Consider the following 26,969-nt stretch of genomic DNA (forward strand, 5'->3'; position numbering starts at 1 on the left):
TTGCATAACTATGCGCAGGGAACTAGTCCCGAAGCGGTTCGCGACGGGGAGCTGATGATGAGCCTCCTGATATTATCGATCCATCCATTCACGAATACGACTTTCTTTTTTTAGCCTCCCACGCACTTCCACGCCAGAATCAGGTCATCGTCCCTCGGGTTTACCTGGCAATGGATGATCGATCGTGATTATCTCACCACCAGGTCCCTCTTCGGTGTCTGTCGTGCCGCCATAGGTGAACCTCCCTCTTTCTATCCTTCATCTACGTCAGCTCACCTTTCTCCTGAAGCTCTCCTCCACGATCATTCTCTTCATCGAAGTGGGCAGATGAGTCTTGTCTTGTCGTGAACGAGATCGACTGCTTTCTTTCTAGCCTCCTTCGTGCTTCCCGATCCCACAGCGGACAGTCCTCGACAGCATGATGATTCCTCATCGCAGTACAACGCTGATCACCACTATCGTCTTCGTGGCCCTTCTCCTCCTCATATTTTCCTCCTCCCCGTCACCCAATCCGGAATCTGGCCAAGAAGAGGTCACTGGCCCTGCCAAATACCTTCCGCATCCTAAATTCCCTTCTCTGAGCGACCTCCATCTTCCTTCTTTCCACCCAACCGCCCATACGCCACCAGAGACACAGCCAAACAGTACGAGTGGGGAGTCGAAATGGTTTAGCAATTGGGCCTGGATCAATCCTTTCTCGTCCTCGATCACATTGGATGAGAACAGATCGGTCCTTCCTCCTCTCCGACACCGCCCCTACGTCTACACCTACTACGAGCCGAATAAAGCCAATGACAAAGATGCGGAGAACGCCGATGCTCAACTCCTCATTGCCTGGCGCCGAGCGTGGTTCGCGCAGGGATTCCGGCCGGTAATTCTCGGCCGCGGAGAGGCCATGAACAGCCAGTTCTATCATGTGGTGCAGACTCTCGAGGTCCAAGGCAAATTAGAGAAGGAGCTCTACAGTTGGCTTGCATGGGGTCATATGGGGGATGGGCTACTGGCTGATTGGCGTTGCTTTCCAATGGCGAAATATGACGACCCAACATTGTCGTATTTGCGCCGCGGCAGCGATCCGGCCTTCATCACGCGGTTTGCGCATATTGACAGTGGTCTCTTTGCTGGAGAGAAAAAGCGAATTAATGACGCCATCAACGAGATTATCAATCGACTTCAAGACAAATCCCTGCCCAAGAAATCCATCTTGGATCTAGTCCCTGCGGACTTCTTCAAAACCGAGGAACAGAACTCTATTGCTTATTATAGTTCCGCCTCTGTCCACACGAACTTTCCCAGTTTGGCCGAAAAGATGATGTCGGCACCCACTGAAGGACGTTTGGCTCTTGTGGAGCTGATCAACTCGCATCTCCACAGCACATTCCATAACTCATTCCCAGCCGGTATTGCTGTTCTAAAGCCTTTCCCCGAGCACACCACCGCACTGGTGGAGCCGGCTCTACGGTTGTCGAAAGCACTCGCCCAATGTCCAGAGTCGCCTAAACTAGACTCTTGCCCTCCGAATCTTCAAACTTGTCATCCTTGCGACCCGGCGAAGCCGATGCATGTGAGCCAGCCAGTTGCATACCGGAACACGACCCAAGTTTTTACCATCGGTACTCTACCTCACCCATTCACACTCGTTAGCTTGCAGCAGAACTCAGTCGAAGTCACTGCTCGACACATTCGTCGTGAGACGGAACGGGATTCTTGGTTGATGGAAGTGACCAAGGAACATCTGGGTGCGGAGCTTGCAGGATCCGCCCGAGCACTTGTGCTTAAGAAAGCTGTTGCAGATGATGCCGTGGTTGGGACGTCTCTGTGGATGACAGTCGAGTCTCTTCCTCCGGAGGCGGGCCAAGCCCTTCCATCTAGCCTTCTAGATGAGTTTGAATGGCAGCTCGGGTTCAGAATTCCTCGCAACACCAACGTCGATGCCAAGAACGAAGGGGAAGCCAAGGATTCGATGCAGAACGCTACTCCTAGCAAGCAGGGTGTTGAGAAGGAATATGAGATTGTCAAACAGGCGCGGGAGGTCTTGAATAGCAAGGAAGCGCCTCGGATCGGCATTAAAGACGCCGCCGAAGCCTGGAACCTCGCGGACACGGAAGTCTGGCGGTTTGTGCGAGCGTACCGGTTCGTAATTTCCCATGCCCCTCTTTCCCCTCCCATCGGCGAATTGCGCTAACAATAAGGTTTGGTCTGCAGGGCCCGAAGCGTGGTCGAGCGGCAGAAATGGGAGGAGGAAGAGAAAGATTTTATTGGGGCTCGACCGCGGACATAACTTTCAGTCCGATATGCTCTTTGCCCTTTGCGATGCTTACTATTTCCTACCTTTCTTCGATTTCTTTTCCCATTTTGGGAGGGTTCCTTCTGATACGATAGAGTGAGATTGATGATGTACTACTACACTAGATATCGTTTGTCTGAGCATATACTACAACGGCGTTGGAGTTGTCTGTCTTAACTATACACGTGATGCTCAATTGGCATTATGTAAGTCGATCTTTCTCCCAGCCAATCAAATGCTACCTATTGGCCATCGGACTGTGGCGATCCCCGCAGGGCGGTGTGGGGTACTGCCGATAAGCTGCTATCATCAACCTCGTATCGCATACATTCCCCCCTTCACATTAGGCTTCACACTTGTTTATCATTATATCACAAATCATTTGTATTGTTTCATCCGTTCTTGGCCCCTCACCAGAAGATATATATTGTCATCCTCCTTCGGTGTCCTCCACTTTCTTCATTCTCCCCTCACACCGCTCATGGCCATAGTACTATTGGCTCACGAACGTCCTTCTATATTGGCATTTCTCCCAGAACTCTACTGCTTCACTCCGTCTTAGGATGGCTCCTGGGATTCTAGAGTCCCCAGGGGCTGCGGTTGCAGCCAACAAACCTGTTTCCTTGGCTACCTTAACTGAGAATTGGGATGACACCATACGGTTCTATCTCAATGGCACAAAGGTGGCGTTAGACTCGATAAACCCCGAGGTTACCCTTCTGGAATACCTGAGGGGTATTGGTCTCACAGGGACGAAACTGGGATGCGCAGAGGGTGGTTGTGGTGCATGCACAGTGGTATGTTCTCTGTCTGTAGCTCCATATAGACATTACTAATGCCCAGTAGGTAGTCTCTCACTTTAACCCTACGACTAACAAAATATACCACGCGTCGGTTAATGCTTGCCTTGCTCCGTTGATCAGCGTGGATGGAAAGCATGTCATCACAGTGGAAGGGATTGGCAATGTCAAGAATCCTCATGCTGTGCAGCAACGCCTTGCTGTTGGTAATGGTAGTCAATGTGGCTTCTGTACCCCAGGAATTGTGATGGTACGCTACCTAATCTGTAGTAATTGGATACCGGCTAACCCACGCTTTCTCTAGAGCCTCTACGCCCTCATACGCAATACCCCCGAGCCCTCCGAGCACATGGTAGAAGAAGCATTCGACGGGAATCTTTGTCGTTGTACGGGGTACCGGCCGATATTGGACGCTGCTCATAGCTTCACGGCTCGCACAAATGGATGTGCTAAATCAAGTACTAACGGGGGGAGCGGGTGTTGCATGGAACAGCAAGCGGGAGGGTGCTGCAAGTCCTCCAAAGAAGCACCACTCAACGGCAATCATCCGACATTTACGTCTCCGGAGTTCATAAGCTATCGACCTGACACGGAGTTGATATTCCCTCCTTCTCTCCGAAAACACGAGTTCCGCCCTCTGGTTTTGGGCAATAAGAGAAAAAAGTGGTATAGGCCCGCCACATTGCAGCAACTCTTGGAAATTAAGAGTGTGCAACCTGCGGCAAAAATTATTGGTGGAAGTACCGAGACTCAGATCGAAGTCAAATTCAAGGCCATGCGCTATAGTGATTCAGTCTATGTTGGCGATATTCCCGAGCTTCGCCAATACTCGTTCCACGATGACTATCTGGAAATTGGAGCCAACGTTTCCCTCACAGACTTGGAGTCGATTTGTGACGAGGCTGTGAAGCGCTTTGGCCCAGTGAGGAGCCAACCCTATTCAGCGATCAAGAAGCAGCTCCGTTACTTCGCTGGTAGACAAATCAGAAATGTGGCATCCCCAGCTGGAAATTTGGCAACTGCCTCGCCTATATCAGATCTAAACCCAGTCTTCGTGGCTACCAATACTGTCCTTGTGGCAAAGTCGCTCAACGAGGATGTTGAGATCCCCATGGGCCAGTTCTTCAAAGGCTACAGGACAACTGCGCTTCCACCGGACGCTATCATTGCTAGTCTGCGGATTCCAGCAGCGGAAAGATCGGGCGAGTTTATGCGGGCATACAAGCAATCCAAGAGAAAGGATGATGATATTGCTATCGTTAATGCTGCTTTACGAGTATCTCTTTCGCCAGCGAACGACGTAACGAGTGTGAATCTCGTTTTCGGTGGTATGGCACCCATGACGGTATCCGCACGGAATGCAGAAGGCTACCTGAAAGGCAAAAAGTTCACAGATCCCACGACACTTGAGGGAACTATGGCCGCTCTGGAACAGGATTTCAATCTGAAATTTGGTGTGCCAGGCGGAATGGCCACTTACCGGAAGTCTCTAGCCCTGGGATTTTTCTACAGATTTTACCACGATGTATTGTCAGGCCTCGAAGTCAAAGAAAGTGATATTGACCACGGTGTCGTTGCCGAGATCGAGCGTGCGATTTCCTCAGGAGAAAAGGACAACGAAGCTTCAGCGGCTTACCAAAAGCGCGTACTCGGCAAGGCTGGCCCCCATGTTTCGGCCTTGAAACAGGCTACTGGGGAAGCTCAGTACACCGACGACACACCTGTGCTACAGAACGAGCTATTTGGTTGCATGGTGCTCTCATCTAAGCCCCATGCAAAGATACTCAGTGTCGATCCCTCTGCAGCTCTGGATATCCCCGGTGTCTATGATTACGTAGACCACCGGGATCTTCCCAACCCAAGAGCGAATTGGTGGGGAGCACCAAACTGCGACGAACTGTTTTTCGCAGTCGACAAGGTTACTACTGCTGGGCAACCTATTGGTATTATTCTTGCCAATTCAGCGAAGATTGCAGAAGAGGGCTCTCGGGCTGTCAAAGTTGAATATGAGGAGTTGCCACCTATTCTCTCTATGGAAGAAGCAATCGAGGCTGGATCCTTCTTCGAGCACACTCGTTTCATAAAGAATGGGGATACGGAGGCAGCTTTCAAGCAGGCTGATCGGGTCATTACTGGTGTTTCCAGGATGGGCGGCCAGGAGCATTTCTACTTAGAAACGCAAGCTTGTGTCGTCATCCCAAAACCAGAAGATGGTGAAATGGAAGTATGGAGTGGGACTCAGAACCCTACCGAGACGTGAGTTAAATGATCCCTCGTCAATGACAGCGCTGACCTCATTTATAGCCAAACATATGTTGCCCAAGTTACTGGTGTAGCCCACAATAAGATCGTCTCTCGGGTGAAGCGCCTGGGAGGTGGATTTGGCGGTAAAGAAACTCGATCAATTCAGTTAGCCGGTATATGTGCTACAGCTGCAGCCAAAGTAAGACGACCGGTTCGGTGCATGCTCAATCGCGACGAGGACATTATGACTTCTGGTCAACGTCACCCCTTCCTTTGTCACTGGAAAGTGGGTGTCACCAAGGAAGGGAAATTGCTTGCTCTGGATGCCGATGTGTATGCCAATGGTGGACACACCCAAGACCTTTCTGGTGCTGTAGTGGAGAGGAGTCTCTCTCACATTGATGGGGTGTATAACATCCCGAATGTCTTCGTCCGTGGCCGCATCTGCAAAACGAACACTGTTTCAAACACTGCCTTCCGTGGGTTTGGTGGTCCACAGGGGATGTTCTTTGCTGAGTCCTTCATGTCTGAAATTGCAGACCACCTCAACATTCCCGCCGAGCAACTCCGCATGGACAATATGTACAAACCCGGTGAGAAGACTCACTTCAACCAGGAGCTCAAAGACTGGCACGTGCCTTTGATGTACAAGCAGGTCCTGGAGGAGAGCTCATACATGGAGCGTCGAAAGGCCGTGGAGGAATATAATAAGAAGCACAAGTGGTCAAAGCGGGGGATGGCGATAATTCCTACGAAATTCGGGATCTCCTTCACTGCTCTGTTCCTCAACCAAGCTGGGGCTTTAGTCCATATCTACCATGATGGGAGTGTCCTTGTCGCTCATGGTGGAGTCGAAATGGGACAAGGTCTTCATACTAAGATGACGATGATTGCTGCAGAAGCACTCGGTGTTCCTCAGTCAGATGTCTTCATATCCGAAACAGCCACCAACACCGTTGCCAACACATCGTCAACTGCAGCTTCTGCGAGCTCTGACCTTAACGGATATGCTATCTTCAACGCCTGCGAGCAGATCAACGAACGTCTTCGCCCGTACCGCGAGAAAATGCCGGGGGCTAGCATGAAGGAATTGGCACATGCAGCTTACTTTGACAGAGTGAATCTTTCTGCCCAAGGATACTACCGCACTCCTGATATCGGCTACGTATGGGGCGAGAATTCAGGCCAGATGTTCTTCTATTTCACCCAGGGAGTGACGGCTGCTGAAGTTGAAATCGATACCCTTACTGGAGACTGGACTCCTCTCCGCGCAGATATCAAGATGGACGTTGGTCGTACAATTAACCCTTCCATCGATTACGGACAGATAGAAGGTGCCTTCATCCAAGGGCAAGGACTATTCACTACCGAGGAGAGTCTTTGGCATCGTGCATCTGGACAGGTATTTACCAAAGGCCCTGGTAACTACAAAATCCCAGGGTTCCGAGACATCCCACAGGTCTTTAACGTGAGCCTCCTAAAGGATGTTGAGTGGGAGAATCTTCGGACTATTCAGCGCTCCCGGGGTGTGGGTGAACCGCCGCTGTTCATGGGCAGTGCGGTGTTCTTTGCAATCCGTGATGCTCTGAAAGCGGCGCGCAAGCAGTGGAATGTTGATGAGGTTCTTAGCCTTCATAGTCCGGCGACTCCAGAGCGCATTCGCGTCAGCTGTGCTGACCCTATTGTTGAGAGAGCCAGAGTTTTGCCCCAGGAAGGAGAGAAGAGCTTTTTTGTGGAAATTTAAGATGATGGCACCTTTATGCCTTGCGTCATGAGTTACGATGTTTGATTATTGACCGGCTTGCCTTTTCTATTCATGCATATTTGTCACAGATTGTCCACGCCGATACCGTAAATATACATCAACGATCCATTTAGTGTCGGAACTTCGTTCATAAATTCAATGAATTCACCTTAGGCTTCTTATCCGACTGCTTGTTTCTAAACACGAGTGGTAACTATGAGAGATAAAGAAAATAACGCCGTTGGGATAAATATGCACTAAACCGCAATACATAAAAAACCTCCCCAATAGCTTCGCAAAATAAAACACTGGACTCAGCGCTTCTCCATACCATATTCAACATAGCTACTGCCACGTAGATCAGAGAAACCATCCACATGGAGTGCTTTCTGGCCGACAGACCCCAGCTTCTCATCTTCACATGGCAAGTCACGGCTCACGGCGAGTCCCGGCGTAGGCCCCTCGTAGCGGGGCGCAGGCTGAGAGCGGGAGTTGACAGGAACTGCCGTCAAAGGTATATCCACGAAACCGTTGTGGTCATCAGTTGTAGGTGGCATGGGTGCCCCTCCGCCTTCGCCGCGATTTCTCTCGCGAGTCCAGAACAACGACAGCGCACGGATAATGCCAATCAGAGCATTCAACACCCAGACAAGGAGGATGACAGCTGATATGATGGTTTCCGTGCGGATGCCGTCTTGGATCTTATCTGTGACCCGGAACACGACCTCCGTGATCTTGTTCGAGGTCTGATCGCTGGCGTCAGCAAGGAAGCTGTCGGAGGGGTCAGTATTGCCGCTGGAGATGCTGTCCGCTGCCCCGCGGGAGAAAGTGTCGTTAGGGAGAAGGGGAAAGTCGACATGCGCGTGGTCATGGACCCATGTTAGGGCCTTTTGGACTGCCTCCACCTTGAGCCCTATCAGACAGTTGTAGACCTCTTGAACGGGCTCGTTGAGGACAGTGTCTCCGAAGGTGTCATTGAGGACCCCGGTTGTTTTTTCGACGAAAGCGTCCAGTGTGTCGTTAACTGCGGTTGTGCTTGTGTTGACCCAGCCGAAAATATCCTTATTTAAATCACTGTTCATGTCGCCAATGACGCCGTTGGCGTCGTTCGCCCATTTCACCGATGTATCTTGCAATTTGTCAACGACCTTATCTGCGAACTGGCCAACTTCAGAGGTCAATTCCGGTACTGTCTTCTCCACTGCTTTGAGTAGGAGATACTGGCAAAGACAGGCGAAGAGGCCGGCGAGGGCGAGACACAGGACGAACAGCGCCGGAGGGGAAGTGGCGTATGCAACCACCCACCGGACCAGAATCTGTCTGCGGCTGTTGCTGAATCGACTCGCAGCCTTGACGCCAGCTTCAGCTGTGTATGGACGGGAGATGATGTAGACGACGTCCATTGGATCGTGGGCATCTTTATGCACCAGTTGCGAGCGTTCTTTCATAGTGCGCCAGCGACGTATCTCCTGCCAGCCCACGGGGACGCAGACGAGTACAGCAGCAATGATCAATACTGCAATGAAAATGGTGCGCGCTGTAGTCATGATATTGGCCACTTTGTCGAAGAAAGAGTTGATCCCGTCGTTGCCATCGCAGAAGGTAAGCTGTTCCTTCGCAGGGACTGGCAGGGTGGAACGGTCAAAAGTGTAGTTGCCCATGGATTCATTGACAAGTCTCTTCACTTCCTCGAAGGGGGTGCGCAATATGTCTGTTACGTATTTATCGACTTCGTCGAAAGTCGGAATGGAGTTGTTAACTTTGTCGATTGTTGAATCGATTGAACTTGGGAGACTGAGGCTGTCAAGCTCATCAAGCTTGTCTCCGATATCGAGTTTGGGAATCTTTCCCAACAAGGCGCTGGCGATACCATTTATATCATCGATGAAGTTGTTAAGACTGCTCTCAAAGGAGTCGACTGACTTGTGAATGTCCTGACCGATGCTTTTAACTGTGGAATTGAGAAAGTCTGCCGCATCTTCGACAACACCCAGCGCGAGGTGGACACTTCCTCGCACGACCATGGTGAAGAGACAGAGGTAGGTCTGGTACATCACTTTGATGAAAAAGAGGATCAGCTCCTCAACTCCCGTTATTGTAAGCAGCAACATGGTCTTAAGCCCGCTAACGGCCTTTTCTACCCCGGCTGCTGTCATTTCATTCACGCCTTGGGATAGATAATGGGGCATGGAAACCATTGCACTTCCCATCGACTCGACACTTGTACATGCGGACAAGGCTTCTCGCTTGGCGGAACCCATATCTGACTCCATGCCCGTCACCGCTATCAGGACCCGGCATAGAACCAGCAAGAGCAAGATGGTCCATCGGTTGAGCCATACTTGGGATAGTCGGGACCGTAGCCCCAGGTAGGGTGTAATGCCATCAGGGTTCAGTGGAATGATACGTCGACCCCCATTTGGATCATGGGCCCCATATGGAGGGAGCAGTGGAAATATCGAACGACCGCTTCTCGAGAAGAACATGCTGACTTAATAAGACTAGGAGGTCAAGAACGCGAAGGAAACCGAGGTAGAGTCGTCCTCACAGACGTAGACGTCGGAAACAAGGTTTCGCCTGTCGGTACAGGATTCCTAGATACTGAGATCGAGTGTATAGAGAGGATAGCTGTCCAGCAGCAGTTTCTTTTGAAGAAGAGATAATGTAGATTATTGAGAATCGTAACACATAATCGAGTCTATTGACGCTGAAACAGAGTTCGTGGCAGGGCGGTCTAGGAGTTAGAAACAAGAGGTAAAAGAACAATAAGACAGGAATACCTGCGACAATAAAGACGACCCCAGTCTTTATGATCTAAAGTCTGCAGAGATCGGTTGCCCATCGTGTGAATGAAAGACTGGAGCCTTTTTCGGGGTATGAACAGAAATAGCCATTCAGTGGGCGCCATACCCTCTACCGACCACAAAGACGATACAAGCTAGACCATTATGGAGCAGCTGATCCAAGTATTCTGCAGGCGCTTAGTTTCATCTGGCGCGAGGCATTCATGAGTGGCTTCTCTGAGCGGTCTGTATCGGCGCGTGCATAGGCCAAATATAGCCTCACGTCGGCGCTTAGCCTTCGCATAATGTCATCCAATCACTTCCCCATCGACCTTTTCAACCCAAACATGCCATTCAGTGTTTTTGTGTGTTCTATTAAAAGCTGTTCACATTTAGGTTGATGGTTCAGGCAAGTCAGGTAGGATAAAGAGTCTTTGTGGAGTCTCCTCGGCATCGGCGGCGCTTCGTGTTCTCCTCCCGCTGAAGCGTCGGATCAACCTGACGCGCTCTATATATAGCCCCGGGCGTTGTATTATAATTTGCAGCAACCTGAGTAGTGTCCCTTTAGGCAGATATCTGTATACTAGGCCGGAATATGAGTGTGTTAATATACGGGGTATTCGAGACACGATTGGGATCGATCATTACTAGCCAACAGGTTCTTCCTTTTGCAAATAGTGAGACACTGCTAGATCATTCCCCACACAAAATAATTTATTGGTGAATTAGGCTCTATAGAGTGTAAGGACAATGCATCCAGAATCCAGAATGATTAAATGTGCATTGTACGCGTGCTCAATAGTAGAACATAGAAATAAAGGAATGGTCTTCCACAAAAGCCCGCCATTTATATCAGAGCAATTGCATGTTAAAACGAAGGTAAACTTTACATACAGCTTGCCAAAAAGTTGACACAGACTTTAGTGGATGAACCATGCTCAAACCAGCTTTAAACCCGGACCTTTGAGGCACCATTAAGGCTTATTACCCTGTTGTTGTTGAACGTATTCTGCAGGAATTCCCGGGAGTTATGTTTGCCATCCTTGATAAACTCATCGCTCCAAGTCATCCAGTAGGCCCAAGGAATATTCTTTTTGGCTTAGAGAACAGGATCAGGAATAGAACCTACCTCAGCGAGAGCGAGAACTCTCTCACCGCGAGTAACATCCTTCAGCGACTGGAACTTCTTCTCGAGGACACCGTGATCACCAGCTTCAGCATAGTGGTCAATAGTGGCAATGTCGCACTTTTTATTCCCTGGGTACCAGTTTGGATCGGCCGTGTTGCAGACCCACACACTATTATGGATATTGTGCACTCGAGTAATGCGGTCGTAAATGAGGTTCCAGAGTTGTTTGAAGGGAGCTGGGCCATGAGCTCCCCACCAGAACCATCCCCCTTCGGGCTCGTGAAGCGGGCGAAAGAGAATTGGAACGTCTTCATCCGATAGGCGTTTGAGCTGGGTTGCAATAGCATCAATGTCCCGGATTAAGAGCCCATATCCTGTCCCATTTCCGCCGTGGGCAAGGGCATCTGCCACGTTGAAACATGTTGCCTTCGTGTAGAAACCGCTATACCATGGCTGCTTGTCACTGTCAAGCAGACATGTGGGCGCATACCAATGCCAAACAAGAGCATTGGTGCCGCCTTCTTTGTCGAATTTAATGGCGTCTTCGACGGTGTGACTCTTGCTTCCATGGGCAACGGCAGATGGCGAGTAATACATGAGATCCGTACCTAGGATGGCCGGACTGACACCCACGTTATGCTGCACCCACTGTAGGCTGCTAGTATCCTGTTGGCCGGAGATGTAGTGTGAGCCGTACTGAGATTGGATGTACTTGAGGAGCTCCTTGGCTCGAGGAGTGGCCGCCTTGTCAACATTGTCGTAGGACAGCCCCGCAGCCAGCGAAGAAACGAGAAAAGAAAGAAGAGAAATTCTGCAGAGCATTTTGGAAGGCACAGTCTGTGAAGGAATGCTAAATTAATGCCGTGAATGGACTAAAGTGAGGTGGCAGGTTGTCTTATCAGCCTGCCATGTTGATGTAGGGTGTCAAGATGGATCACTATAATGAGGTGCCAACTTCCATTTTGCGTATAATAGACGGCATAGGCATACCACGAGTGCTCTTAGTTGATCTTCATGCCTTGATAGTCGGTAAGTGGATTTTCCCCCACGTCTTTATCTGATACAATTGGCTTCGTCTTAGGCTCAGCTCATTCTGATGTTTCAAGAAGACGAACTGGAACCTTGATTGATATGCGTTTGTTCAGAAAGGGTCCTACGTAAACCGGAACAGATCCGACGAGCATAACCTAGGCGGGTCCAGTCGAACGGGACCCTCCGAAGTTCCGCCGAAGTAGACCGGTCTGCTTCAGGGTCCAAGTTTGTTGAGATGGTCAACTGGAGTATCGATCGCTTGTATTACGGATGGTCCAAGGGTGCTTATAATATTTATAAGATTGACATAGGTCCAGACAGAGCCATATTAAGTGAAGAATTTCGAGGGGAAGCCGAGTAATCAGTCCTTTGGATCTTCGATGGATCTTCGATGCCTTTCTTGGTGGAGCTTTGTATAACTTCCCCGTCGACCTGAACTTAATATGGTCTGGATGGAAGTGAAGCACGTCGAGATATAAGTACTTGCACCGGTATGCCGTACCTGAGGCCATCACTGGTAGAAAAGATGACAGAGGATTCTCGGACAGACAAACTTAGCCCACCGGCGAGGGGATGAGAAGGAGGTTAACTAATGAACAATCTTAGTAATAAACACGGTGCTAGATGTTAGCTCCATCGTCAGGTATGCCCTCATCATCCGCTCCTCATCTGCTGTCTTTGGGGAATGACCGCATGACCACGCTCTTACTTATAATAGGACGGAAAAATAACGAATAGAACTTCAGTCAAGCCAGACGTGAATCACACATTCAGAGAATTTACGGCTTTAACACAAGCACTGACTTTTATGCTTGAAGGGAGAAGATACAGATGAAGTCAATTTATTGATACAGTATGTGGCGGACGATGCGGATTACGCTTCTTGAATATCAGCCCCATCTATTGGAAACACTCCTCCATTGCCCTCCCTCGCATTTTAGTTGACGGTAGTATCAATGAGAGACTCAGCAATTGAAATCCCCTCCTCAATGCATTCTGCGCAGACGCCGAACTGGTTTTCGGAAGGAGGAAAGAAATGTCAGTGGCTTTTTAGGGGACACCAAAGGAAGATCTTACCTTTGATGGGTTTCCAACTGCCGAGAGAACTCCTGAGAGGCATTGCAAGTTGTCGCTAACATTTCCACCTTGGCTTACTGCAGCTGCAGCACAATCAAGGACGACCGGGGCAAATACGCCAGCGCATTCTGAGATTTGATTCAGTGCCCATGGTTCAAATCGCTTTGTTATGGCAGGGACGGCAATGAAAAAGGTAGATAAGTACCAGCAACTTTCTCGACATTGCAATTTGACAAGGTCATAATGTCAACGGCAGCGCCCGCAAAGTCTCCATTTTTCAAATCGTGGGTTATGGCGTCAATCGCAGACTCGTTAGCCGCCGCATTGACAGCGGCGATTGCCGCAAAAATGCTAAACATAGAAGTGAAATGCATTGTAATAGTTAAGGAAAAGTAGCTTTCACTTTAATGCGTTTGGAGAAATGATGTCTGAGATGAGTTTCTTTTGACTTGGAAAGGAAAACATGTCTTCAACTCTGTATTCATATCAAATGGATGGTTTTCAACTGCCACTTTTGCAGGTCTTGGGGGAGGGGCAGATCTTACCCAGATGTGTTGGGGCAGTGAGTAGTAGAAATCTAAGGGAACTTCGTAATTGAGATTTGAGAACGGCCTATAAGATATACCCTCGTTATGCACACTTCGTACTCCATTGGTAAATTCATGGAGGGAGTGTTCGGGGCTGCATTCTGTTACGAGCGATCGTCACAGATGCTTAACTTGCATAGCTTGACTAGCCCAATTTACTTAGCGATGATTCCAATACGGTTGGTCTTCTCCTATTTTTATCCTCACATAGCCTCAAGATGGACACCAGATAAAGAAAATACGAGTGTCAATAACTCCAAGAGAGCTTGACCAGCATACAGGACGCAAAGTTTCTCTGAATACGAATTATTTATATCAAGACAACCTGCAAGCTAGCTGCCAGTCAGAAAAACCTTGACCTAGAGACTCTCATCCTCGGTCCGCCCGGGTCTTGGTTATATCCGTTCCTTGAATGTCGCAGCAGATGCTCTTCCTCTAGGATGATAACACTCTTGGGTCAAAGATGGGGCGGTCGTTGACGCCGTATCTACATCATCTAGTAGGTTGCTCTCATCGCTAGCCATGCTACAGAAGTTGGTACAATCGGGAGAATCAGCTTCTTTGAGCTTTGTACAGATATTGTACATTCTGTAGGAATAGAGATCGGGGAACTAGAAAGGCTTGTGACTTCGTAAGCCGACAATTCTGACCGGATATAATTAGGAGGTCAAAATGGAGAGATTTATAGCATCTGCAAAACAGACGTCTCGAGTCCCGCGCCCAGGACAGAAATAACAATCAGGTTTTGCTTTGGTTGCTACTAAAACTGAGGTAATCTTTTACACCGAAGTTCCACTGGATACTTTTGGCTCCTCAGTAACACATAGTCATGTAGGAAGCCAATAATGCGTGCTTGTTTTCAAAAGGTGTCTCCTGACTTGGCTTCCGTCATTTATGCATATTGGTGATCATTTCCGTTAGGATTGTATAGAATTAGACAATGTGGGACATCCGAAGCTACTGCTCTTTGGTAGCAAATTTGTGTCCTGAAACTTGATGTCAGCTATGCCATGCTGCTCAGGCAGCTTGATACTATCCATTGCCATCACCACCAATTGCATTGTTGTGCAAACGGATATGTCTCATATGGACCAATCTTGGACAGATAGCCTGTTCTTCCGCGTTGTATATTGAATGGTATTGATTAACTGAGTATCAGTCAGTCACAGGCCTCACAGAAAGACACACGGCAGAAAGAAAATCCCATGGATTGTTCCGGAACGCAGTCCCAACCACGATGGCCCAGGTGAAACCAGGGAAGAGAACAAGGAAAAGTCTCCCTCTGTGGCACTCTTCACATCTTTCAACCCATCACATTCCCCATCCCAGACGGCTGAAGCAGATCGTGCGGCCAAATCCGCAGGTAATCAATCCTCAGCGACCACCAAAGGATACCGCTTCCAGCATATCCGCCCTGGACATCATAAACCCCGGTCCCGATTATTCTCATGTGAAAGCCGTGTGTCAGATAGCCTTCCGTTGCTTCGATATCTTTCTCAAGCCTGGATTCAAGAAGCTATCAGCTTCCAGTCTGCGGGATTGAGTCGGTTCAAGAGCTGTTGGAGATGTCTACCTCTGGGGACAAAGGAAACAGAGACATGTCTCCATGTTCACGGGATGATGTGACGTTCCTGGTTGACCTAGAGGATGCCTTGGATGGGGCGACTCATGCGCATGTAAACTCCCAGGAGAGAGACCGTCTGTTAAGCAGGTTGAGCCACTGGGGGATCTCGCTGCCGACGTCTTCCTTCACTCCTGTCCACAACCCTCCCGCCTACTTCTCCCCACTCTGCACCAGCGTGAACCCTCCCTCTCCTGAATCAAGTAGCGTCCATCAAGGTATGTCCATGTCGACAAGCCTCCTATCCCTTCGTCGTGAGACTCTCTAATTCGTTGAGATCAACAGATAAGAGAGCCACTGGCGACGAAAACAAGGCACGCTCAGAGGCAATCACCTTGATTCGCGCCAGGACCATCACGCGTTCCTCTCCTACAGGCTCGTCCTTCCAAGACAACATGACTGCGCCAGGAGAGCCTTCTAGTCAGGCTTCTGGCGCTGTTCTCCCGCCAGTCGCTCTGATGGACTATCTGCAGAGCTCTAGAAAGAAAAGGTCAAGCAAAACCAGGAACAAAAAGCAGAAGCCCGACAAAGACTTTGATTCTACATTCCCAAATGATAAGGATTCTGGGCTGATTCCTGCTGGCAATGCGAATGAAAATGACAGCAGCGCAATGCCCCACGCTGACCAAAATTCCCAATCTCTGTCTACGAAACTGTCTCTACCTGAGCCTTCGTTGGCAAGCCCAGTTACACTTGGCATCAGCAATACAAGCTCTGAAGACAAACCAGACCCTAGCTCGCGCGCGAAGGACCCTGGCCCTCAGACTCCCAAAGACGAGGCCGCCAAACCAGAGGAACCTATGAAGGAGACCGTGCCTCTCGCTCACACGGGCCCGACATTTGCTGCTGTTCTTGCCAGAAACCTAGAGGAATTGGAAATTAGTGCAAAGAACACTACAAAGGGCGACGAATCTGTCAACAAAAGCAACGACGCAATAAACTCCACAGCTCCTGTGAAGGTTGACGGCCGATATGCCTTCAAGCCCAATGAAACTACCCAAGTGGAGCACCTCTCTCTTGACATCGGCGGCTTGAAGGGCAAAAAGAATTATAATGATAAATCTGGGATTTTGTCCACTAGTGAACCGTCATCCAATCCGGCTCCCTCCAGTCAGCCCTCTCGCAGAGGCTCGACTCACCAGAAGGAAAAGTTGCCTCCCATATTCGAAGTATCTCCAGATGCCAAAGCATTGTCTGCGCAGGACAGCCCGTCTTCAGGCAACCAGAGTCTCACATGCACACCAAAGTCCACCAACACAGCTCTCTCCGCGTGGACTGCGTTCTCTCAGCAGAGCACCCCGCACACAGAAATATCTGACGATAAAGAGCCCAAGGTAACAAAGGGTAAACAGGCACAGAAACTCACGATCACCACGCCGAGACAGCCATCGCCATCCTTTGGGGTCGCCAATAGCCACGGCAGCAGCAGCCATGCACACCCGCCGTCCTCCACCGAAGTCGACAGACAAGGATCAGCCGCAAGCAAGAAGAAATCCAAGTCCGCCCAGAAGAAGAGCAAATTCTTCTGGCAGCTTGACAGCCACTGCTTCCCCTGTGCCATGAATGGCTGTGAGAAACGCTGCAACCTCTGGGACGGTGCGACGGTTATCTGTCCTCGCTGCGGCCCGTACTCAGAAATCCGTTACTGCTCCAGGAAACACCTCCTTGACGACATCAAACTCCACTGGACTGTCTGCGGGCAGTTCACTTTCGTACACCCATGCAAAGATTCATCCATCCCTGCGGCTGTGCGGAACGGCCCTCCCCTCGTTCCCTGTCTCCATGCCTACGACACGCCCGAGCGCCATCGCCAGGCAGTCTATTTCAACATGTACATGGACAGCGGCGACTACTTCATTTTCTCCGACTGGGCCGACTTTGTCAGGGCAGGCAGTCCCGAAAACAACGTGGCAATCCGCTGCTCCAACAGACTCCTGCACACGATCAAGTTCGACAACGCCGAAGAGAAAGACCGCTTCCGCCGGGTGCTCGCGACCTGTCTCTTCAGTAAGTTTCACCCTGCCTTGATCAACTACTCCGAACGCTAACCCAGTTTTCGTCCCCAGTGACCATCGAAGTGACCGAACTTGTGGACTATCTCTACAGGCTGATCCGCGACAAGCTCCGGTCTGCATTCGCCCCCGCGGACCTGGAAGCTGCCGTGCTGCACCAGTTCTTCTACGAGTTCGCCGTGGAAATTCAGCCGCGCATTACAGGCGACAGGCACGCATGCGAAACTGACTGGGATGGGAGGAACCGGCGCCATTGCCCAGATGCCGTGTGTCGTGCCGAGAATCGCCGTCTGTTGGGTTCGCTAGGTGGGAAGGGCCATCGCCAGCTCATTGACTACCTAGAGGGGTGTCACTGGATTCTCCGAGCAGCTAGGTCTACGCACCCGGACGTGAAAGATGCGACTGCGCGCATGAAGGGAGAGGGGTTTGCCGAGGTCGTTGAGGAAGATAGAAGAGTGTTTCGTCGGGGTCGCGGCTGGGACGGTGCTGATATTGGAGAGATGGAGATTGAGGGCATCAACGACTGATTGGAAGTTGTGGCTTTCGATTTCGTTCATGGGCGATGTCCTGAGTTGATCAGAGATGGCAGGTCCATTTTTGCTTCCTGTGCCTCTTCCACTCAGCTGATTCATCCGCCAGGCGCGTGTTTTCGACTTTGGATTGTCGTTCTCGTTCCCGGTGGCATTCGGTGCTGTTTGCCTTGAGTCAGCAGGGTCTTGACACCGGCGACAAGAATCTCTGCCAGCTATTGCAATATCAACTGCCGATGGCTGCTGGGTAAGAGTGCAGAGACAAGCTAGACGAGGGAATTTGTGTCCTGAGACAGATCGATACAGGTACTGTAGATAGAAGTCGAACTAGTCTGCATCTATCCGAATCCAACGCTCACATTTACTGTTTTTCGCTATATGGCATTCTATCTCACCACAATGGGGCTTCCCAACCTCTATAATATAATCGGGCTATACGATATACTTTTTCAGACCACGCAGTCTCTCCTTGGCGGTCTCCAGGATGTCGTCGTTCTTGCACACTGCAAACCGAAGGTAATCCTCGGCAATGTGGGCATTTCCATCGGTGTAGAATTCTGTAGGGGGGATTGCAGCAACGCCGACTTCGTGAATAAGGAACCAACAAAGCTTGAAGTCGCGCGGGCGGCTGGCAACATGAGGAGGGAAGGGGTAGTCCTCGGGGAGTTTGACCGACGACATATTCGCAAGAACGAAGTAGCCACCCTCCGGGTCAGAGTACTGGCAAACAGTCAGTGACAACCGTGCCATGCGGAAGACACAGTAACGTACCGGAATGTTGAGTTCATCAAATACCTTGCAGAAGAGCTCCATCTTCTGCTTCATTTCATTCCGGGACTCATCCCAGAAGCCGGCGTTTTCGGCCTGCTCGAAGGCAACAGCCGCCGCCTCTTGGAGGGGAGACACACTGCTGTAGCAGATGCGGGTGTGGGCACCGGCCACGTACTTGATCAGATGCTCCGGACCGATGAGGTAGCCGACACGCCAGCCGGTGGCATAGAAGGCCTTTCCAGCGGAGCCGACGGTCAGAGTGCGCTCATAGAGCTCCGGGGACAAGGTCGCAATCCTGGTGAACGGGACATAGTAGAGACGGTCGTAGACTTCGTCGGAGAGGATGATAAGGTTGTGCTTTATGCACAGGTCACCAATTCTCTGGAGCTCCTCACGCGAAAAGACCTTTCCAACGGGGTTGTGACTGGTGGGGGGCTGTTGTTAGTCGCTCAGTGGGCACACGGCCAGCGCGAGTCACTTACGGCGAGTTAAGGACCTAAGAAGTCAGACCTAGTTCGAGAATAGTCGGGTAGCAACACTTACGATCATTTTAGTCTTCGGATTAATGGCGTTCTCCAGCTCCTCAAAGTCTATCGTCCACTCGGAAGCGGGGGAGGTTCTGGTCGCTCCGTCCTTGGGAGGGTGGAGGGGAACATAGCGGATGGTGCCACCGGGCATTTCAATGTTGCTGATATACTGGTCGAAGAAGGGCTCGAAGATGATCACCTCATCTCCCGGCTCAATGAAGCCCATGAAAGCGCTAAGCATTCCTTTCCTCTCGAGTCAGTGGGCTTCGACGATGCGCAACGGGCAGTGTGAGGCTACCTTCATTCGCTCCGGTGGTGATAGTGACTTCGGTGTCTGGGTTCAGCGAACGACCGAAGGAAGACGAATAGGCGTCGGCGATGGCCTTCTTCAGACGTGGGCGGCCCTGTCGCGGGGTAAGCACAGGGCGAGAGGAAACAATGGCGTCCATTCAATACGCACCTTGGTGGGAGAGTATTGGTTGCAATCAACTCGGTCAAGGGCTTCCTTCGCAGCGTCCAAGGCAAACTTGGGGGGGTTATAACCACTAGAACGACGTTTGGTAAGCAATGCGTCGTCCCCGCGCACCCCATCCGATCAACCGACTCACAAGAAGCCTTGACCCATGTTCACAATGGGCTGAACGGGGGAGGCTGCGGCGGCCTCATTGACAATCGACCTACACACTCAGCCATTAGGAAGCCTGACCGCATGGTGTTGGGGCAGTCGAAACGTCCTACCAGACATCCTGACGTTGACCGGCAACTCTCTTGGCCGGCCGAAATGGGTCCGCACGGGGGGCACTCGCCGACATGGCTCGAACGCGGGGAAGTACTAGCTGACGGGGTGGCGCACGTCTAAATCCCGAAGCCGGGGGGGACCAGGAGGATGGGAGGGAGGCGGGAACGGATTGCGACAGAGAGCGACGGAGAGCAAACAACATAGAGAGCGGCGATAAGGACGAAGAGACGGTGATGCGGTGGAGGAACCGCGGATGGTGGATGGAGCCGCCGCTTCCAATGACAATGGCGTGCTCATCAGGCATCAAGGCAGAAAGGCACCACGGCACCACGGCACCAAGGCATCAAGGCACCTCCCCGATAAGGATGCGCGTCGACGCGTTCAACTTCTATACTCGTCTCTATCTTCTCTCCCTCTCTCTCTCTCTCTCCATGTTTTCCTCCCAGCATGGTCGCCTGTCCCATCTGCGGGAATTCAGTCCCTTCCCTCAAAATCAACGACCACATTGATTCCAACTGTCAGGACTTCGTCGAAGAGCCCTCCAGCACCGGCGACTCCTCCGCCTCCCAGAAGGCCGCCGTTCCCAGCTTCTTCCAGCCGGCCTCCGTTCGCAAGGCCGCCGCCCATCCTCCTGCCCGGAAGAGCTCGCCGCCAGACTCCTCTCCCTCCCAGAATATCACGCGCAAGAGATCGCTCCATGCCGAAAGCAATGCCACGGAGGTGAACTATCGACCACGGGATGACGAGTCCCTCACGGAACCACAACTCAAGAAACCCCGCCTAAGCGCCTTGCAGAAAGCTGCGCCGTTGGCGGAGCGGATGCGCCCTCGCACGCTGGATGAAGTATGCGGACAAGATCTGGTCGGTCCGCATGGCGTTCTCCGAGGGCTCATCGAGCAGGACCGCGTCCCCAGCATGGTGCTGTGGGGTGGCCCCGGGACCGGGAAGACCACCATTGCACGAGTCATTGCGTCGATGGTGGGAAGCCGATTCGTGGAGATCAACAGCACCAGCACCGGGGTGGCCGAGTGCAAGAAGATCTTCTCCGAGGCGAAGAGCGAACTGGGCCTGACGGGGCGGAAGACTATCATCTTCTGTGATGAGATCCATCGCTTTTCCAAGTCCCAACAGGATGTGTTTTTGGGACCGGTCGAGAGCGGACAAGTCACCCTCATCGGTGCTACCACGGAAAACCCGTCGTTCAAAGTCCAGAGCGCCTTGCTCTCTCGATGTCGAACGTTTACCTTGGCCAAACTCACCGACGACGACGTCAAGTCCATCCTGAACCGTGCTCTGCAAGTGGAAGGGCCAAACTACTCGCCTTCAAATCTGGTGGATGACGAATTGATCACATACCTGGCCAACTTCTCGGATGGCGATGCGCGAACGTCCTTGAATCTTTTGGAGCTGGCGATGGATCTGTCGAAGCGTCCCGGAATCACCAAAGAGGAGCTGAAACGCTCTCTCACAAAGACCCTCGTGTACGATCGCGCCGGAGACCAGCACTACGACACCATCTCTGCTTTTCACAAGTCCTTGCGGGGCAGCGACCCGGATGCCGCCTTGTACTATCTAGCCCGGATGATCCAGTCCGGGGAGGATCCATTATACATCGCTCGGCGCCTGATCGTAGTGGCCTCTGAGGACATTGGACTGGCGGATAACAGCATGCTGACCCTGGCGATATCCACGCATTCGGCGGTGGAGAAGATCGGGCTTCCGGAGGCGCGGATCAATCTGGCGCACGCCACAGTCGCAATGGCGTTGGCTCGGAAGAGCACTCGTTCGTATCGAGGGCTAAACAATGCTTTCGCTGCGCTGCAGGAACCGGGAGTTGCTGGGTTGCCGATACCTATTCATCTCCGGAATGCCCCCACCCGATTGATGAAGGAGCTTGGCTATGGCAAGGAATACAAGTACAATCCTAACTATGTGGACGGCAGGGTGGTGCAGGAATATCTGCCGGAGCAACTACGAGGTCGTCAGTTCCTGGAGGACCGAGACCTGGGGACTCAACGAGACCCTGACTTGCCAAGGTAGAAGGTCTCTACTGGCGACACAGTTCGCAGTAGCATAAACCATTACTCGATTCAAGTGTCATCTACGATTGAGGTGTTCTGGACAAGTGTTGTTGGATATCAGTCCATAGAGCCTGTTGCATGGGGGTGTATAGTCTATAGTCTATAGTCACCGTCCGGCATGACAGGCAGTAGTAGCCAATATACCCATGATAGCTGTTCTCAGCTGCTAGCTGGATTGCAGTAGGACTGTAGACCGGAACAGGTTCTTCTCTATTCTCCGACAGACCACAGTATGTCGCATAATACAGAATGGATGGTGAATGCCCGCAGCAACTCCGCCCACCGCTTCGCGTCGCTTCCCGCCAAATCCTCCCAAGCAACTTCACTTCACCATCATCTTCTTCCCACTCTCACCACCACCACCACTCCCTCTCCTCTCACCCTACTCTCACCACCACAGACCACAACCCCCTAGTCCGACTATATACTCTCCCTCAGATATCCGCCCCCGCCCGGTGGTGCCATCCTTGGCCCGTCCTCACCACCCGCGGTCGTCCAAAACACCGGGAAAACACCACCGCCGCCACCACCAACAACAACAACAAACACAGCCCGCGACAGTGACAGCCACAGCCCACCATGTCGCAACCATTCGGCACACGCTCCTACAACTCCGGCAAGCTGCCCGACCGCTCCGTCAACGCCAATGCCCTCCCATTCAGCGGCTCGACCTTCTCGCGTCAACGACTAGGCGCCGGCGACTTCGGCCCTGACCCTGCTAAATCCTCGCAGCAGGCTCCAGCCGGCAGCGGCATGCACTCGCAGACCCACGGGCCGTCACAGGAGAACGCGCTGGCGCGGCTGACAGAGGAACAACGCGAGGAGGTGAACGAGGCCGTACGTTTTTTGTCTTTCCCTCTTCCCTCTTCCCTCGTCTTCAGTGATCTCTCGATCGACCCCCGGCTGACAATCTCCCGTCCACACAGTTCACCCTCTTCGACCTCGACCGCGACCAGCACCTCGACTACCATGAGCTCCGCGTCGCCTTCCGCGCCCTAGGCTTCACCCTCCCGAAACAGGAGCTCATCTCGCTCCTCAACACATACGGCGTGCCGCGGCCGCAGGTCCAGCAACAAGCCGCCGCCGCCGCGGGGGGCTCGACGCAGCCCGGCGCGCAGTCGCAGTCGTCCAAGGCCGTCGCCGTGGGAACCAACCCGCAACACCCGTCCAACCTGCTCATGCCGCTGTCGTCGTTCCAGACCATCACCGCGCTGAAGATCCTCGAGCGGGACCCGCGCGAGGAGATCATCCGCGCCTTCGAGCTGTTCGACGAGGGCGGGAAGGGCTACATCGATCTGGATGATCTGCGCCGGGTGGCGCGCGAGCTGGGCGAGACGGGCCTCGAGGAGGAGGAGCTCCGCGCCATGATCGAGGAGTTTGACCTGGAGGGTGTGGGCGGTGTCACGCGGGATGCGTTCGTGGGGATCTGTTGGCAGTGAGTGAGGGAGGAAGGGGGCTCGTTTTCTTTTTACTTTTTTTTTTTTTTTGTTTGTTGTTGTACATGTGCGTGGTTTGGTTATTGCACGTTTGGGTTCTTGTTTTTGCAATTCGCTTTTGGGGCATTGGGTGGGCGCCAGCTGAGTACGGGTTCTGCTTGTTCTTTTTGTCTTGCTACCTTATGTTGCTACGTGCCTGTCGGCTGCAGGCAAGTCTCCTTGCGCTCTACCCGAATAACTACGTGAAGGTAGGGTGTGGTTCCGTATAGATATCAATGATTGATCGAGAATACGCATATGTATTGCTCTGGGCTGAGACAGTGTCTCGCCAGCAAGGCTCTAGACGAACAGTCCATACCTACATATCCACTAGATCCAGACGAATATCCAGCCAAAATAATAAGACCCAGCCCACCCGACGCCAACCAAAGAGGGATCGTAAGGATGCAGTAATGCTCAAGTCATCATGCAGAAGAGATCATGAATTAAAAAAAACAAGATATAAAACGGGTGAAGGCTCAGAAAGAAATGATCACGCATATCGTGGCATATATCCCGCAGGCGGGCCAGTGCCATATCCCGGCGCTCCATACGGTGGTGGAGGGTCGTTGGCAAGCCCTTGGTACCCCCGCGGCCATTGGCCCATTGGCGGCCGGCCTGGGGGCACAGGGGGAGCCGCCCAAGGACCATATGGGCCACGCGGCGGCGGCACCGCCGCCGCCTTGGTGACAGGACGTGCCCGACGGCAGCGGTTGATGAGACACCACAGAAGAGACAGCACGATCAAGCCGCCCACACCACAACAGACGCCGATCACAATGTCCTTGTGGTTGTTGATCCAGTTCTTCACGCTGGATCCGTCGCAGCGGCCATTGCTGCAGTGCCCGCCGCTGCCGCAGGGGGTTCCATCGAGGAAGTTCTGGTTGACACTGTAACACTGGCCCAGCACGGGAGAAGTACAGATCAACTCGCAGGAGTCGGAGAAGGCATCACAGGCGTAGGTGTCGTTGTTGTGTAGGAGGCTTCCCATGACCGTGCGACACTGGTAGTCGCGGCTGGTACACTGGCCACTAGCACAGGTGAGACCAGTCCCTGAGCCACCACAGCTGGTGCCGTCTTTCTTGAAAGAATCCGAAGGACACGTGCTAGAATTGCCGCTGCATGTCTCCGCCAGATCGCATTCGCCCCGGCTGGGCCGACAAACTGTGCCTGCGGAGGTGTACTGGCAGTCCGAGCAACAACTGTCATTGGAGTCATCACAGACAGCGCCAGACTTGAACTTGCATGTTTTGGCATCGCAGCACTTGTTGTCACCACAGGATTCCTCCCCACCACAGTCGCAGTCTTCCCCAGACTCAACAATGCCGTTTCCACACTGGCCCCCCGTGTAGGTGACAACTCCGCGATTGTCAGACAAGCACGATGACTTGACACTGTTGCGTCCCAAGGCGGAACAGATATTACCAATCGTACAAGGTGAAAATTCGGTGATATCCGTTCCAGTGCTGGGATTCATGATGTACTGCCCATTTGCGTCACAAGAGCTGGTGCTCATGGGGCAACACTGCGACGAGGTTTCGAGTCCTTGGGCGCAGGTCTGCGAGTTGCAGTCGTGGACCGCACCGAAGGTGTGTCCGGATTCGTGGGCAAAAACTTGCCATCCACCCCCGGCAGAGCGCACGACAATATTCGTACCACTGACCGAGTTGGACCCGTCATCCGTGACCTCCGAGTTACACAGCTGTCCCAGCCATGCTAATCCCACCTCCGACCCAGTCGGGCAATCACTCATCAAAGTCCAATAGGCGTTCTCGTCCGTTTGCTCTCCCCGCCACTTGGAGAAGAGGTCCAGTCGCGATGTGATATTGCTCTGATCGCATGCCACGTTCCACTGGGCGGACGAGGGAGGCGTGTTGGGACATTCCTTGTCGGTGAGGGTGAGATTCCTCAATCCGATGGAGATGTTGAACGACTTTTCGTACACGTTGGACGCACTGTTGACGGTGCTAATGACCCACTGCTGAGCTGCATCTTTGCTGTCGAAAGACCCGGTAAACGAGCAGTCCGTCATCACCCCAATCAGTGCGACTTGTTTCGTCTTGGGGCAACCCGCAGTGCTGCCAATGGTGGACTTCAAGTTCACACCACCGGCATTGCCGGAAACCCCTCCGATATCCGACTGGCGCTTGCTGAGTCCAAACAACGAGTTCAGGGACACGGCCCCCCAGGTGCTGGAGTTTCCTTCGTCGTAGGGTTGCAGGATGGGATGCGAGGGGTTGTTATTGAAACCGAGCTTGTCGGCCTCACAGGAGGAGGAAATGGGGAAGGAGCGCTTAAGCTCGGTGTGAAGGCGCCGGATCATGTCGGAGTCCCGGTAGAGGATCATATAATCACCCTTACGGTTAGGGATTTCGATATCTTGGTCCCGTTTCTTCTCCAAGTAGGTGGATTTCAATTCGATGTGGTGTTTGTCGTCATTGACGCTGAAAACGCCTTCGAACAAGGGCTGCGAGCCATCATTCTTCAGGTAAATTCGCGCCCACCCAACGGGATCCCACATAGCCTTCCCGCGACCGACCAGGGCCCGTCCCTTGAAGACTTTATGGTCGCCTCGTCGGATTGGTTCACCCCGCACGACGTTCCCGTCGGCATCCAGATACTGAACGTATGCATCTTCGGCGAGGATGTCATGGTTCGGCTCGAGTTCGAGTTTGACCCGTTTGTTCTTGTCACGGAGGTAGAAGGTGATGTCGAAGTGGGAGAGATGGTCGACTTGGTGCGAGGGCGTGTTGATGGTGGGATGGTCTAGGGTGGTGACATGTCGGATGGCAGTCGGTTCCTGTGACCGGGCTGGAGGATGTCAGACGAGGATCTGGGGTAGGGATCCAGCATAGAGGAGTGAGGAACCCACCGTGCACACCAGTGGTGAAATAGAGGAGGGCGCTTGCGACGAAAGGCAACGAGGATTTCAACCACCTCATGGCCAGCGGAGAGGACAACGGCCGGCTTAGGGAGTTGGGATCGGCGGATACAAAAGAAGGATGAAAGACAGGAAGGGAAAGGAGAGGGAGACGAAGGTGTGTAGGGCTTAGTGGTTGGATAACATCAGGCAGCAGCGATAAGACTGCCAACCCCTTGAGAAATCCGATTGAGAGATGGAGATCTTGGCTGGGTGGAGCTGGAGAGAAAGGGCTCCGTCGTTCCCGGTCGACAGGATGCAATAAAGTCGGGGATGCAGGACGCTGGTGAGGCGATAGTTGACACTCTAAGACAATAGTAGGCAATGAAATAATCGGACACCGAGACGGATGCAGTCGGACCCGCTTGAGGCGCAGCAATCGGCGTCAGCGGGGATAACGAGAGAAGTCCGGGGAGAAACGAGAGAGGAGTAGTTGGAGGGAGAGAGGGATAGTGGGGTGAGAGTAGAAGGGATATACAGGGTAGAGAGGTAGAGACGAGGAGATGGAGAGAGTGAGTGAGTGAGTGATGGTGGTGAGAAGAGAAGAAAGAGGTGGAGTTGGACCCTGCGATATCCCAATAGGGGAAAGCAACCACACGGCGATCGGCAG

At 52.3% G+C, this 26,969-nt stretch overlaps 9 protein-coding genes across 9 annotated transcripts; 5 read left to right on the top strand and 4 right to left on the bottom strand.

Moving 5' to 3' along the window:
• Positions 1-86: 86 nt before the first annotated feature.
• Positions 87-2,524, top strand: BDV59DRAFT_181219 (uncharacterized protein). Its single transcript, XM_073690194.1, has 2 exons — positions 87-2,133; positions 2,206-2,524. The coding sequence occupies exons 1-2, from the start codon at positions 419-421 to the stop codon at positions 2,279-2,281; spliced, it is 1,791 nt and encodes a 596-aa protein (XP_073546658.1). The 5' UTR covers positions 87-418; the 3' UTR covers positions 2,282-2,524.
• A 104-nt stretch (positions 2,525-2,628) lies between these two features.
• Positions 2,629-7,232, top strand: BDV59DRAFT_60532 (putative xanthine dehydrogenase HxA). The gene is made up of 4 exons (XM_073696737.1): positions 2,629-3,084; positions 3,134-3,337; positions 3,392-5,343; positions 5,392-7,232. Exons 1-4 carry the CDS (start codon positions 2,851-2,853, stop codon positions 7,073-7,075), a joined length of 4,074 nt encoding a protein of 1,357 aa, XP_073546659.1. The 5' UTR covers positions 2,629-2,850; the 3' UTR covers positions 7,076-7,232.
• Positions 7,233-10,147, bottom strand: prm1 (pheromone-regulated protein PRM1). The gene is made up of 2 exons (XM_073696738.1): positions 9,856-10,147; positions 7,233-9,782 (listed from the first exon to the last, which is right to left on the bottom strand). Exon 2 carries the CDS (start codon positions 9,559-9,561, stop codon positions 7,390-7,392), a length of 2,172 nt encoding a protein of 723 aa, XP_073546660.1. The 5' UTR covers positions 9,562-9,782; positions 9,856-10,147; the 3' UTR covers positions 7,233-7,389.
• Positions 10,148-10,344: 197 nt separating this feature from the next.
• BDV59DRAFT_208840 (family 26 endoglucanase H/Glycosyl hydrolase) lies at positions 10,345-11,809 on the bottom strand (the record flags this gene model as incomplete). Its single annotated transcript, XM_073695283.1, has 2 exons — positions 10,345-10,948; positions 10,988-11,809. The coding sequence occupies 2 exons, from the start codon at positions 11,807-11,809 to the stop codon at positions 10,808-10,810; spliced, it is 963 nt and encodes a 320-aa protein (XP_073546661.1). The 3' UTR covers positions 10,345-10,807.
• Positions 11,810-15,281: 3,472 nt separating this feature from the next.
• Positions 15,282-17,843, top strand: BDV59DRAFT_203164 (uncharacterized protein; the record flags this gene model as incomplete). The annotated part of the gene is made up of 3 exons (XM_073694213.1): positions 15,282-15,522; positions 15,590-17,311; positions 17,371-17,843. The coding sequence occupies 3 exons, from the start codon at positions 15,282-15,284 to the stop codon at positions 17,841-17,843; spliced, it is 2,436 nt and encodes an 811-aa protein (XP_073546662.1).
• A 435-nt stretch (positions 17,844-18,278) lies between these two features.
• On the bottom strand, positions 18,279-19,956 carry BDV59DRAFT_194063 (kynurenine--oxoglutarate transaminase; the record flags this gene model as incomplete). Its single annotated transcript, XM_073692335.1, has 7 exons — positions 18,279-18,566; positions 18,618-19,022; positions 19,161-19,387; positions 19,443-19,548; positions 19,605-19,689; positions 19,753-19,821; positions 19,883-19,956. The coding sequence occupies 7 exons, from the start codon at positions 19,954-19,956 to the stop codon at positions 18,279-18,281; spliced, it is 1,254 nt and encodes a 417-aa protein (XP_073546663.1).
• Positions 19,957-20,237: 281 nt separating this feature from the next.
• On the top strand, positions 20,238-22,120 carry BDV59DRAFT_181224 (ssDNA-dependent ATPase MGS1). Its single transcript, XM_073690195.1, has one exon. It carries the CDS (start codon positions 20,331-20,333, stop codon positions 21,921-21,923), a length of 1,593 nt encoding a protein of 530 aa, XP_073546664.1. The 5' UTR covers positions 20,238-20,330; the 3' UTR covers positions 21,924-22,120.
• A 175-nt stretch (positions 22,121-22,295) lies between these two features.
• cdc31 (putative cell division control protein Cdc31) lies at positions 22,296-23,461 on the top strand. Its single transcript, XM_073690196.1, has 2 exons — positions 22,296-22,801; positions 22,891-23,461. Exons 1-2 carry the CDS (start codon positions 22,544-22,546, stop codon positions 23,401-23,403), a joined length of 771 nt encoding a protein of 256 aa, XP_073546665.1. The 5' UTR covers positions 22,296-22,543; the 3' UTR covers positions 23,404-23,461.
• On the bottom strand, positions 23,443-26,914 carry admB (ADAM family of metalloprotease ADM-B). The gene is made up of 2 exons (XM_073690197.1): positions 26,312-26,914; positions 23,443-26,250 (listed from the first exon to the last, which is right to left on the bottom strand). The coding sequence occupies exons 1-2, from the start codon at positions 26,379-26,381 to the stop codon at positions 23,933-23,935; spliced, it is 2,388 nt and encodes a 795-aa protein (XP_073546666.1). The 5' UTR covers positions 26,382-26,914; the 3' UTR covers positions 23,443-23,932.
• Between the last annotated feature and the right edge of the window lie 55 nt (positions 26,915-26,969).

Source organism: Aspergillus ambiguus, assembly GCF_047715705.1.
Source record: "Aspergillus ambiguus strain CBS 117.58 unplaced genomic scaffold BDV59scaffold_22, whole genome shotgun sequence".
NCBI classification, from domain to species: Eukaryota; Fungi; Ascomycota; class Eurotiomycetes; order Eurotiales; family Aspergillaceae; genus Aspergillus; species Aspergillus ambiguus.

Coding starts and splice junctions, on each gene's coding strand:
- BDV59DRAFT_181219 (XM_073690194.1), top strand. CDS start 419: ATGATGATTCCTCATCGCAGTACAACGCTGATCACCACTATCGTCTTC. Junction 2,134..2,205: donor CGGTTTGTGCGAGCGTACCG/GTTCGTAATTTC, acceptor TTTGGTCTGCAG/GGCCCGAAGCGTGGTCGAGC.
- BDV59DRAFT_60532 (XM_073696737.1), top strand. CDS start 2,851: ATGGCTCCTGGGATTCTAGAGTCCCCAGGGGCTGCGGTTGCAGCCAAC. Junction 3,085..3,133: donor GTTGTGGTGCATGCACAGTG/GTATGTTCTCTG, acceptor AATGCCCAGTAG/GTAGTCTCTCACTTTAACCC. Junction 5,344..5,391: donor ACTCAGAACCCTACCGAGAC/GTGAGTTAAATG, acceptor CCTCATTTATAG/CCAAACATATGTTGCCCAAG.
- admB (XM_073690197.1), bottom strand. CDS start 26,381: ATGAGGTGGTTGAAATCCTCGTTGCCTTTCGTCGCAAGCGCCCTCCTC. Junction 26,251..26,311: donor TTTCACCACTGGTGTGCACG/GTGGGTTCCTCA, acceptor GACATCCTCCAG/CCCGGTCACAGGAACCGACT.
- prm1 (XM_073696738.1), bottom strand. CDS start 9,561: ATGTTCTTCTCGAGAAGCGGTCGTTCGATATTTCCACTGCTCCCTCCA.
- BDV59DRAFT_181224 (XM_073690195.1), top strand. CDS start 20,331: ATGGTCGCCTGTCCCATCTGCGGGAATTCAGTCCCTTCCCTCAAAATC.
- cdc31 (XM_073690196.1), top strand. CDS start 22,544: ATGTCGCAACCATTCGGCACACGCTCCTACAACTCCGGCAAGCTGCCC. Junction 22,802..22,890: donor GCGAGGAGGTGAACGAGGCC/GTACGTTTTTTG, acceptor CCGTCCACACAG/TTCACCCTCTTCGACCTCGA.